Raw genomic sequence first — 12,753 nt, 5'->3', positions numbered from 1 at the left:
GGGAGAAATAAGGAAATTTAAAGGCTTAAGATGTGTGAATGAGCATTTTTGAAGCAGCTCTTACAGATTCTTACCAGCTCTTGTGTATCTTCTGCTAATGGCAAAAACGTAGCTTCCAAAATAGCAACTTGATCAGTGCTGAGCTTCTGCCACAAACTAATCAGCATAATCACCAGATGGGTGGCACTTTTCAACTTTGCAAATGCCTGGAACATGTTGGCTTGATTTTCTTCTGCTGCATCTGCTAGAGCTATTACCTGCAAAAATTACAAACATCTGTTAAATATAATTTTACCGTCCGTGAACACTCAACACTGAAATTACCTTTGGCACACTCTTGTTTTCCTTTAGAAGATCCTGAGGAATTCTGTTTTCCATAAACACAAACCACCGAGTATTAAATGAGTTATCATTTATCTAGATTTTTCTTTTGCATACCCAAGGCAATTTCAAGTCCATATGGCAACAGGATTAATCCATCTAGTACAGTAAGTGTAGAAAGGATTTTGTTTAGAGCGTACTTTTAAGGCATTCCTGAAATTAATCCCCATCATATCACATAATACGTGACAACAAACTAATTTTCAGGTTTATATCACACACTAATCTCCATATGACCAGTAAACCTACTGTATTAATCAAAAACAACACATTGATTTTATGCTATTAAAAAGGCAGCATATAATTATTTCCATTGGAACACAGCTGCCATCTGTTATTTTATTAACTCTCATGTCTTTCCATGTTTTGCCCTAGTTCCTTCAGCATTTATGCCAAAATGTAAACATTATGGATCATGTACATGAAGGCAATATCACTTTAAGTCCCAGACATTATGAAAGAATTTTCAAAATAAAATAAAACTAACAGATTCACTTCTTCTAATATGGTAAGTGTTTTGCTGAGTACTTCAAGATGGGGAAAACCTATTATATGATACTCAGTTCAGAAATCATTTCAATAGGCAATTGCTGTAACTTCAGTATGACAAGAGACTTTCCACAGTATTTGCGCTGGAGTACTTCAAGTAAAGGAAAGGTACAAAGGTTAGGGATTCATCCTGGGGGAGCACAACTTAAAAGACCTGTTCTCAGGAGTGCCATTATATCTCCATGCTACCCAAACAACACTTGGTTTACAGAAGCGTTGATTATCTGATTGTTATTTAAATCAACACAAAGCACCTCTCTCAACCACTTTCTGTTTATTTATTTGCAAGACAGGGTAATAGGTGCTTGACTGGAGTTGTGAAAAGCCTCATAGAAATGCAGTTAAGTGTAATTAGTATTACAGCAGAATTTACAAAGTACAACTTGCAGAGCCTGATCCATTAACATTTTGGCAACAGCAGAAAAATGAAAATACTATATGATGCATCTTCAGCACGGAAAGAGAGCCAACCAGCTGTTAGCATTTGGTGGAGGAAAACTATTTTTAATCTGCAATGCTGGCATTAGAGATGTATGTGTGTTCCCTCCAAGCTCCCATGTGACTGGGAAGATAAAGAAAACAGAATTTTAGGGAACTATAAATATGAAACATTTCAAACAAAATGTGTTGATAGCTTTTGTTTTAGATTTTAAAATGTAATCTTTCCAAATAAAGCAGAAAACCCACAGGACACCCATGAGTCCAAACACTACACAAATCAGAGCCAAGTAACAAAATAGACAAACAAAAAAACCCAGCTAACCATGTGAAGGAGAACGAAGAAATTAATCCTAAGCAGTGAAAACCAACATAACAAACTTTGGTCAGAGAACAGTAATGATACCACCGACATGTCACCTGATGCATCTGTGTTGGCATTCAGTTTGCCCTGACCAAAGCCTTGATGCGTTCCACACCTCATGTTCTACAAAAGGTGAAGTTCCATATCACAGTCAAGAGTTATGGGTGACAAAGAGTTATGGGTTTCCAAGAGTTATGGGTGACAAAGCCACTGATAAGCAGCACACTATGTAGCAACCTACACCAGCTGTCTCTGACCCATGTAACAGTAATTTTATGCATCGTACAGCTTCATCTTTCTGAGACAAGCAACAACAGTAAAATCTTCCTCAGTCTAACAGAGCCCTTCAAATACAATTTCTTTTCCTGTCCAATATACAACTGAAATTTTGGGAAGAACAATGAATGAAGATGAATTTAATATGCTAATGAGGTGTACTCATTCACTGGTATGCTTCCTCCAAAGTCATCACTGACTGGGGATAGTGCAATTCAGAATTCCTGGCAAGCTACCTGTACCCTACCATGGATAATGCTCAGACAACATTAATTTTATTGAAGATCTAAGCAAACAGAGTTACCCTTGTGTGACAACTACCTGAACCCCACTTACATAGCAAAGGCTACTTTCTGGAGTCATTCATAAATTCCCAGGTGATTTCTCACTCTGTGCTATATTTCAGCTGACACTCTCCTATGTACTTCAGAAACACAAACAGGATAAAGCAAAGTAACTGACATGGCCTTTTACCTTATGGAGCCTTCATTTTAGGATAGGTTTTCTTCCTATTTTATAAACATGAACAAAGGAGATGCTCACCTTTTCACAGGCTCTAGGTGTAAAACAAATATATCCCAGTACTTCCAAACAATACCAGATATACCAAGTCCATAACCTATTTTGAAAGCAGTTTCATAAAAACCCTTAAGAAGAACAGCTATTAAAAGTTCTTCTTTGGCACAAAATTCTACAGTTCTCATGCACAATAATATTAGGCAAATGTTATAAAAGTGGTAGACCTAAGTTTCTAAAGGAGAAGTGCAGTCTTTAAGCATTGCAGGTCACTGAAACATAGTAATTAAATCTTCAGATAACTGCATATATACAAGCTCTACTTTAAACTTACAGAAATAACAAGGAGGGGAAAAAACCACTTCTAAGCACTAATTATTCTGTTAACAGATGAAGTGACCCAATATAGCTTTCTGAGATCTGGAATATCCAGGACACAGGACAATACAATATGAATTACCACACTATAACGCAGGCACACACAGACTAGTAATATTTAAAAAGCCTCAAGACTAAAGATTCCTTGACAATACATGGTTACACAGTAAATACTTGAGAGGGGGGGGGGGGGAATCTTTTCTCATGGAGTAAAATGACTCTAAAAATCTCCCAGGACATGAGCTGCAAATTTTAGAAGTATTCTGGGGCACTTCACTCAAACACTTGTGGAATTTAGGAATGAGTAAGTTTTAACAACATGACATTAATATTTTTAATCATTTTATTTTTGCCTGAACATCTCTATTTATATTTTGTAATATTTGAGGAACATAAAGGATCTGTACCCTTTGCAATCTGAGATCTTTGTCTCTTCAGACTCAATCATGATTTCTCCATCATTTCCCAATTTTATTTTCAGTTCCCAGAGTAGCTGTTCAATCTGTTTAATATCTATTTTATCTAAATAGATATAAAATCTTATAAAAAAAGAAAACCTCTCCCTGTCTCAATTTTCACAGGATAGGTAGGAAAATACATTGCAACCGACAGTCTCAAATGTAGCTTGCATATAAAGATTTTAGACCAACTGGAAACTATTAAGTAAAAAGTCCATCTACATGGCATAAGACCTATCATTGCCTACTTAACATTTTTCTTTCTCCTTCTTCAATATCACAAAGCTTTCAAACAAAGAAAATTAAAAATAAGTTTTTCAAATGATCTTTCTAAAATTTATGAATGAAAGGAAAGTATCTGATACAGGAAATATTTAAGAGATACTGAAATAGTGTGGATGTACAATATTGAACATATATTTTTATAACTGATCAAAACTTGCTTTTGATTTATATTATTTTGATTTTTTTTCTGAACAGACCCATACTCTCTTTCAATACATGTAACTACAGAAAAGTACAGTTAAGTTATTCTGAAAGTATACTGTAAAAAAACAAGTAATTATCTCTAAACAAAGATCATGTTTAACATTTTTACTACATTTCATATTCTCACTTGCAGTGGTAGAACTGAAATCCAGATTTTTTTTTATAGTCTTAAGAACTTCATACCCCAACACTATTACAAGGATTTGACTTCAATAATTTCCAAGTATAGAACATTTCTCAATGTTTTCAGCCTGAAGTGTTTAAGCAGAAAGATGTCTCTCCATGCTTATTTCATTGCTAAGTAGGTCTTGTAAGATGCCAAGAGTGTGAAAACTGTAAACTAATGCTGATGCAAGTTTTAAAATCAGTCAGAGTTCTCCATCATTAGAGGTAGTGTAAGATATTTTTAGGTCATTGTTTAACATCCAGCTATAACTTCAAAATTAGTTATGCCTCTTGAAAAAGGCTTGCAACATAGCCCACTCTTGTACATGCAGACAAATTTCTTGAGGCAATAATGGACCTTAATAATGACTCTACCAGGCTTCTTCTAATAATATAAAAAAATACAAACACAATTCCAAAAATACAAAACACTTTCTTCTGGTGAAGAAGAATCCACTTTCAGCTGGATAGGAAGTTGAAGAAAATTTTGAAAAAATAAAGGGCAAGAAATGATCGTGAAGTTCCAGGGAGCTTCCTTTGTGTTGGTAGTATATTTTCTTGGAGTCCCTAACACCTTTGGGACTGAAAACCCTGCCAGATTTTATGCCTTATCCTAAAATGGAAAGCAGGAAAAAGTGACAGATAATATGGTTTTCTTTTTTTTGTTTGTTTTGTTTGTTTTGTTTTTGTTGTTTTTTGTTTGTTTGTTTTTGTTTTTGTTTAAACAGAAGAAGAAAAAAACCAGCTATTCACAACTGGTAAAAAAAATAGCCAACTAGTCTCACTGTCATCTAGTTCTAATATATTTGGTTCAGCTTCCAGAATTCTGAAGTAACTTTACTTTTAGCAGAAATGAAGTATGAAGAAACAGAATTTTGGCATTTAAGGAATAGAGAATCTCTTTACATGCCATCCATAGCACTTATGAGCAACTCTTGTATGAAAATTTTGTTACAATGTGAAAGGTAACATCAGAAATTTAACTATTCTGAAATGAACACATGGATGACGAAGCTCACAGGTCTCTTCTGGCAATTGTTTTTACAGAATAATTTATTGCAAGAAAGTTAATTGATCTAACCCCTTTCAACTATTTTTAAGCAGAATTAGATCTTCATAAAGCAGGATGTTAATGAATATAAAGCAGGAAGAATTGGAGACCTGAGAAATGCTAATTATGGCTTCTTCATTGCTGTTGACACAGGACACTTACTTCGAGTCTCACTCTTTTCCCAATTTTAGAGAAGGAAATACAACTCACTTGCCAAACCTAAAACAAGGCCCAACAATTTTTTGTGTGTGGTTTTAAGAAGTCTCCATCACATATCTTAATTCACATAGGATGTGTAAGCATTTGAAGTCAAATATGTTTTTTCTTACAAACCCCTTTTTTTACCTCTATATATGAAATTCTTAATACCCTTACTCTAGAAGTAAACTTTTTGGTTTTCTAAACAGGCAAGTCTCAAAGTAGTTTCCAAGACAGAGAAGTAGTGATTAGCAGCCTGATTCCCTGTGCAGACCATCTCACTCAACAGCCATTGTGCACAGAGCTTTTGACAGGTGACTGAAGCTTTATGGAATGTGGGCAGAGATATCCATGTCAGAGGGCGATCTTTATCGAGTGCTCCGTCACCAGGAAGAATAGGCACATCCCTGTCACAAGGGAGCACTTCTAAACGCCATCGCGTTCCCACAGCGCGGCAGTGGCGACCTGAGAGCGCACGTTGGGATTAAGCACCCCAGGCCACAATTATCTGACCCTTATGAGAACGTCTCAGCTTGTGCTAACCATGACTGCAGCTCTTTAAATTGTGGCACAGGACCACCATGATGACAACAAAGCTTCAATTCACTAGACGCCAAATACTCGACTTTCAAGTGAAGCTCAACATGGCCTTGATGAGAGAAGACAGCAGAGACAAAAGACAGTGCAGCATGATGACCCATGCTTTATCTGGATGCACACAGCTACCTCCTGAAAATCTACTGCCTCATTTGATGAACATGAAATTAACACAAGTAATTACTATAGCAGTCTGTGCCACTGAAAACAAGAGTTAGATTAAGAAAATACTGAGGGCTGTCAGGGAAGCTGTGTGGTTTTGTTTTCTTCTGTTGCTTCCAAGACAGAATTATCACTAACAGCTCTACTGCACCTTTCTAAATTGGATTTTACCACAAAGCAATACTATCTACAAGCATAAGAAAGGCTGCACATTTTGATGACAGTCAACTCAAACGCTTGCAAGGGCTAAATGCATTTACTGTTTACATTCAGAACCCTCTCTTGCAACTTCACAAGTATCAAAGCTGTGTCTTACACAAAACCAAAGTGGGAGTGGATTATTGCCACAGAGAATCATGCTGCATCATTTATTTTAATTCTTTCATTTTAAGAACTAGTGACAATGATGTCAATAAGAAAATCTTTGGTGATAAAGTAAATATAATTTCAGCTATACAGCAGCATAGTGGTATAAATATGGTCAGTTCAAAAGGAAAAAATATCTCGAGCTTCTTAATTTTTCCTCTTTTGAATACTCATTAAGAAAATAGGCTTCTTCTTCAGAAGTCTCTCTCTCTCCAGCTTTTATCTACACTATTATAGTCTGAACAGAATTATTTTTGAAAATGACTGCAAAATATTTAGTGGGTTTAGAACCCCAGACACCTGAGTGCATTATCCAAAAGTACTTGATTACATTTAAACCCAAATAAAAACCCGATAGGTCAATGTCACTCTGTTCCATAGGAATTTTCTATTTTGTCTGTCCTAAGTATATAAACAACCTTCCCCATAAAATCCAAGAATGAAGACCACCTGGTTAGCTCTACTTTAAATTAGTACATTCTAATTAATGTAAGAAATTCATATTCCTTTGATTCTTAACATGCAGCTCTTCATGGGCATAAATCAATTTCAAATTTTTTTCTGCCTTAGCAACACTAATCTAGTGGCAAAACCTGCTTGTTCCCATCATTGTTGCCAGTTTACTGCTTATTTAAACCATCTTAGTGCTTTATACTGCTGCCCATCCTTGACTGAGCTTCCTTGTGTAAAGCCATGGGAACAGAAATGAGGAATTCCTTTTGTCTCTGATGTCCCATCTGCAGTAAGGATTACAGTTAAGATTATTTTAACTTGTTTAATATACTTACCTATATTTGTCTCTTTTTTCCTATATTATTGGCTTTTTGTGTTTGTTTTTAAGAGTTTACCAATTTTGAGACACCAGATGAGTTAATATGGTCAATACTAACAATACAACGATGATTATTTAAATACCTGACACCTCCTCTCAATGGCCTACACACAGGTAAATATTGCAAGCAGTTTTGCATGGGAGAAATTGCAACAGTGAGAAAAAGTAACAAATTCTTATTTGGTACAACTGTTAAATACCAAGATGGGGGCGAAAAATTCTTGGAATTATGCTACAAACATGTTCCAAAATATATATGGTACTTTGCAATACATTTAAAAATAAGTTCTACATTATAAAATCCAAATTTAAAAGTGGAGTTATAAAATTAGTAGCTTATCCAAGTGAAGTAACATCTGTTACAAATTACATAAAACCCACAAACACAGTGAGTTACAATGAATCCTTTACTTAACCCTTCAAAACAAAAGTTCTATTTAGGCAAAGGGATGTGCTAAATAGCACACAGATATGTCACAGAATCTGTGATAGTCAATGAATGTTGAAGACAGAGTTTCATTGTGAAGCAGTGGTTGAATTGGCAGCAATGTATATAAAATACAGCCAAACATGAGCTAAATGGAGACAGAGAGGTGGAGAACTTGGTCTGTGTCACCAAATGCATGGCATTATGTAATAACGAACAAAAAAACTTTACAATAAAAGAAAAAAAATTAAACAGTTGAAGTTGAATGCTTCAACTGTGTGTTTAAATAAGCTTTGTACCTAAAAAACCAGTTGAAAAACCAGGAGACCCAACCTGAAAAATTTTAATTGCCTATCAGAGCAATTAAATTATGGATGGCCAAGAAATCAAGACAAATATATCAGATTGTACTTCTGCAAAAATTAATGTACAATGAAGCTCAATGGGTCAAACTAAGGATTCATTTACCCCAGTGGGAGCACTGCATGCATTCAGTAAAGGCAGGATTTCATCCTGTCAAAGACCACTACTCTCACTGTTATCAGTCATATGCACCTAGTGGGGGAAAAAAGCATTTGTAGCATGTTAGATATCACGTGATGAGAGTAGTTTTAGAAATCTAGAATAAATCCACAAATTATTGCTTCCCAGAAAGTACACTGTAAAACAGGTCCTAGAACAGCTTTGGTTCATATCTATATCTTATTGTAATAATGAAAAACAAAAATGTGTTGACAAATACATCTTGAAAAGAGCAATAAGAACAAATCCAAGTAATACATAATATAGCTATTTCCCCTCTGTATAAATGAACACAAAGCTATTCCACCAAATTCTATTCTGAGACCTTTAACAATAAAAATATCAATATCAAACAAATCAGCAAGCCAGCTGAAGATAGAGAAGTTCTAACCCGAATTCCAAGCCACTGCCAATCCCACTTGCAATTTTGGCACTTCTGCTTTATACTGAATTAACTGAAGAAATTTCCAGAACTCCTCATTCAGGTGGAGCTAGTACATAATTTTAAGTAATTAAAAAACATTGTGGTTGACTAATACTGTGTCTAAGAGTAAAAGTAAGGCTAAGAATGATTAAATTAAAACTACACATTCTGGAAACAAATTCCAAACATAGAAACCAAAGAAAATGGATGGCAGGCTAATTAGAAGCTCAGACTTAACTATAACACTCATTTCAGGACCTCTCTCATTAAAATTACTTTTCTATTTTGAGACACTTATAGACTTTCTCTGTTATTAGTAAAATCCTGAGAACACATGACAGTACATTTAGAAATAAAACAAGCTTCCCAAGTCAAAGTGCAAAGGTCATCATACATGAATTGCTTGCTTGAATACTTTGTCTTTGAATTCCAAGTTTTCCATAATGTCTTCTATTCTTTTTTTACTGGAAGAGACATAACCATTTCCAAACATAGGAACATCATGATGAAATACAGGTTTTGTAAAACTCAGTTAAAAACCACAATTTATTAACTTTGAAGAAAACAAAGCAGAGATTTAAGTTCTAGTCTTACTGGATTTACTAGGAGGAAAAAAAATGTTTCAAAAACATCATGGCATCATTTAGGAAAGTAAAAATTCATTGTTCATACAAGGTGCTAAAACAATATATTTCAGACAAAGAAAGCTCTTGTGTTTCTCCACAGATGAAGTACAGCACAGACCACATTAATGCTCGCTTCAACACAATACCCAGCAAAAAACCCTTTATGAACTGCGTGCTACTTTATGTGACAATAAACTTCTAAGTCAACAGGCACTGCCATACAGCTATGATTATTTTTAGTAGTGTACTTTCATTTTCTGGGGGCAAGACAAGTATTGAAAGAGCAAAAATATCCTACTGCCAAGTCACACAGCAGGCTGTCTTAACCTAATAATGAAGCAGCAAAGAGCTGCATCATATCCCTGCCTGAAACCCTTGACCTATAGAAAGAGAACAAAACAAAAAAACACCTGAAGTAACATTACAGTGTGTACAACAGCAAATCTTCAGGTGTTGATGAAAAGAACATGTATTTTTAGGTCACCAAATTAGTTGTGCTACAGATAATGGCCATTTATACTCATTCTTTTGCACACCTGGAACTGCACCTTCTAACTCTTCTCTCAAAGTGAAGAATTAAGAAAATTCCCACCTGAAATACCCTGCTAAATCACAAGCACAAAGCCTACAGGTACACAACCAGGTGCAGTTTTCTTTACCTGCACACCTGCTTTAGCCACATAATAAACTCAGGCTGCGCATTCTGCCAGTTAAACATAAGATTTAGAACTTAGGCAGAAATAAAAACAATATTAATTTTAAAAAATTAAAAGAAAACAAACAAACAAACAAACAAAACACAAAAAAAAACAACAAACCAAAGTAAGAAAATATTCATCCCAAAAAATTTATGTTCAAAATAAGATGAGCCACAAAACAAGTGATTATTTTAGAGTGCAAAAATCATTTAACTGAGGATTATTCTAATGAAGTAAGCATATCTCACCATAGGCTATGGGTAAATTTCAAAAAAGTAAGTCTGCCATTATATATGCACATACATACTTAGAGGGGTGAGACTTTACTGTTCAGCATAACATTCTGTGCCATTCTCCCGGTGCACTTCTAAACACAGCTGAAGCTATATTGCTTTCTAACTTTCATTTCAAAATACAGTATTTATTGATCCACTTATGTCACAAAAAACAATTGACAATTGGCAGTAATGGCAAAAGTCCTTCACTAATGTGTTTGGAAATACGACTTTATACCTACTTGCAGTAAGACAACTACTAGCTCCACTCATATCCCTTATTGTTGTTTTCTCCTTAAAATGAATGAAAATATGGAAGTATGGAAGAGCTAGTAAACAGTATAATGAAACACCTCCCAGTATGTTTAGCACCAATTCTCTATCAAAAAAAAAGCTGTGTGGCAAACTTACCCATTTTTGACCTAGCCTCACTACCTATTACCCCAGCATGATGACAGTAAAGCAAAACAGTTCAGGCCACCTGGAGTTAAGGGGAAGAATCTCTCACTTTTTAAAAGTCTTTGAAGTCACACTCAAGGATTCACAGTTCACCATTGCTTCCTAGAAGAAAGCCATTTTATCCATGAAGGAAAATTTTGACACCATCAAATGTACAAGCCTTAATGCATTTAGATAACAACCTTCCATGCAAAGATCTGATTCCTCAACTTCTCCTTTATTCTAACAAGCAGCTGAGCTTATGGAGGAGATGGAACAAGATGTACAGTTTTAAAATTTTAAGTCCTGCTAAGGCTAAGATTCCCAGTGGGGCTGCTAGAGGTAGGGAAGCACAGGGTAGAGATAGCAAGTGTCAGGTACAATTCAGTGTCTGAAATGTGATAATTAACCTTGTAACTTTCTCTGGTTTAAATCTAGAAAAATCTCCTCATTGTCTGAGCAGAAGTTTAAGGATAATTCTACTGCATATCCACTCAATTATGTAGAGCAGGAAAGAGCTTGCTTTTCAACACTAATATATAATCACATGCAAACACACCCCACTAAATTAGTAACAAATGCTCTTACTGATTTTGGCTGAGATAGGCTTTCTGATAAGAAAAGATTTTCCTTTAAAAAAATATGCAAAAACTTAATTTAAACACTTTTCTTTTTCCCCTGATGTAATACAGCTGAAGTTCATGCCCCAGTTCAGTCAAATCTAATAGTTTTAACTTAGTTTCAACTATTACTGCCATAACAAGAGGTATTCAAAAGGGTATTTATGTTTCCTTTATTCTATTGCATCAAAGTTAGGAAAACACATCTGGGTAGCGTACACTCTAGCCACACTGCAGACCAAAAATCCAGATAAACGTTTTGTCTAGAGGGATGACTAAATAAGTTGGCCAAATATCAGAACAAATTCACTTTGATGTTTTCAGTTGGTGGAGCTCAGAAACATGACCTAAGTTATACAGTTACATCCCCTGAAAGAGTAGCAATGCTCTCTGCCTTCAGCATCTGTCAGGGTAGGAGAGGTGGAGGGAAAGAAGTATTTGTTATGGATGAGGGCAAAATTCAACATGGATAAAATGATAGGAACTTAAGGAAAAACATTTGTCTACTTTCACTCATATTCATGAATAGTCCATATTCATATCTTTTCTAGGACCACCTCCAGTTCTTGCTTCCACTGTTTCCAACAGATGCCTTGCAATCTGATTAGGAGTCCATAAAGAAAGATGGCATTTGAGACTTACACTGCAGGTCCACAGAGCTGAAATCAGACTGCATTGACAGGTTCCATGTAAGCAATTCCCTCTAAAGTGATTCTAAGCCACTTGTCAAAAGTTAATGGTGAAAATATATAAAAATAGATAAAACCTCACATGAGGTGTATAACAAACTGCCTGAGCTCCATCAATCATGTAAGGAAGCACACAGCTGGACGGTTGTTAAATGATGGGACTGGAGAGAATTACTGAGCACCATTCCTGTGGAAAGAACTACTATAGAGAACCCACTGTGCAATGAGAATATGAACCAAACACAATGTTCTTTACTAAATGGAAATGGAAAATTCCTAGGGGAATATATAAGACAAAAATAATTTCCCAAAGGATATAACTCCATTGCAGAGCTTAGGGTTAAAGGAACTGGAGGAAGAAGTGCCTGCTACCCACACGGTGCAAAGAAACTATGAGGAACCAGGAAGATATGTACTCTTGCTTTCTTTTGGAGCAAATAGAAGACCACAGCTGCTTAAAACAGAGTGAGATCCACAAAGAAAAATTGTAAGATGAGGTGGCTAGTTTCCCTTAATTTCCTTCATAAAAGAGTGGAGAGACCATTAACTTTTTTTTAACAATAGAAGGTACCTAACTTTCAATGTCTTTTACTCCAGAAGACCCTTCTTTGTCTCCATTGACTACAGAGAAAATCAAACTTCCCTAGATGAAACCTTCTTTTGTGAATCTCACCCACCTACATCATAGCAAAGCATTCCCCCCTTTTTCAAGGGATATCCATAGATGACCCTTAGCCATCAAGTCCATATGAGAAATAGAATCAAAGGACAATTTCATCTTATCAGACACAATCAATTCATTATCAATAAACGT

General features: G+C 35.5%; 1 protein-coding gene across 1 annotated transcript in view; it reads right to left on the bottom strand.

Moving 5' to 3' along the window:
- Nucleotides 1–12,753, bottom strand: part of BBS9 (Bardet-Biedl syndrome 9) — a 282,925-nt gene that overhangs the window by 158,072 nt on the left and 112,100 nt on the right. Inside the window, exon 20 of the mRNA XM_071429624.1 lies at nucleotides 75–257. Within this exon, the coding sequence (XP_071285725.1) occupies nucleotides 75–257 (183 nt within the window). The remainder of the gene's footprint in view (nucleotides 1–74; nucleotides 258–12,753) is intronic.

This window comes from Agelaius tricolor, unplaced genomic scaffold (assembly GCF_023055355.1).
Source record: "Agelaius tricolor isolate 1412-34295 unplaced genomic scaffold, bAgeTri1.0.p SCAF_6, whole genome shotgun sequence".
Taxonomy (NCBI): Eukaryota; Metazoa; Chordata; class Aves; order Passeriformes; family Icteridae; genus Agelaius; species Agelaius tricolor.
This window is presented reverse-complemented; position numbering and strand designations above follow the sequence as displayed.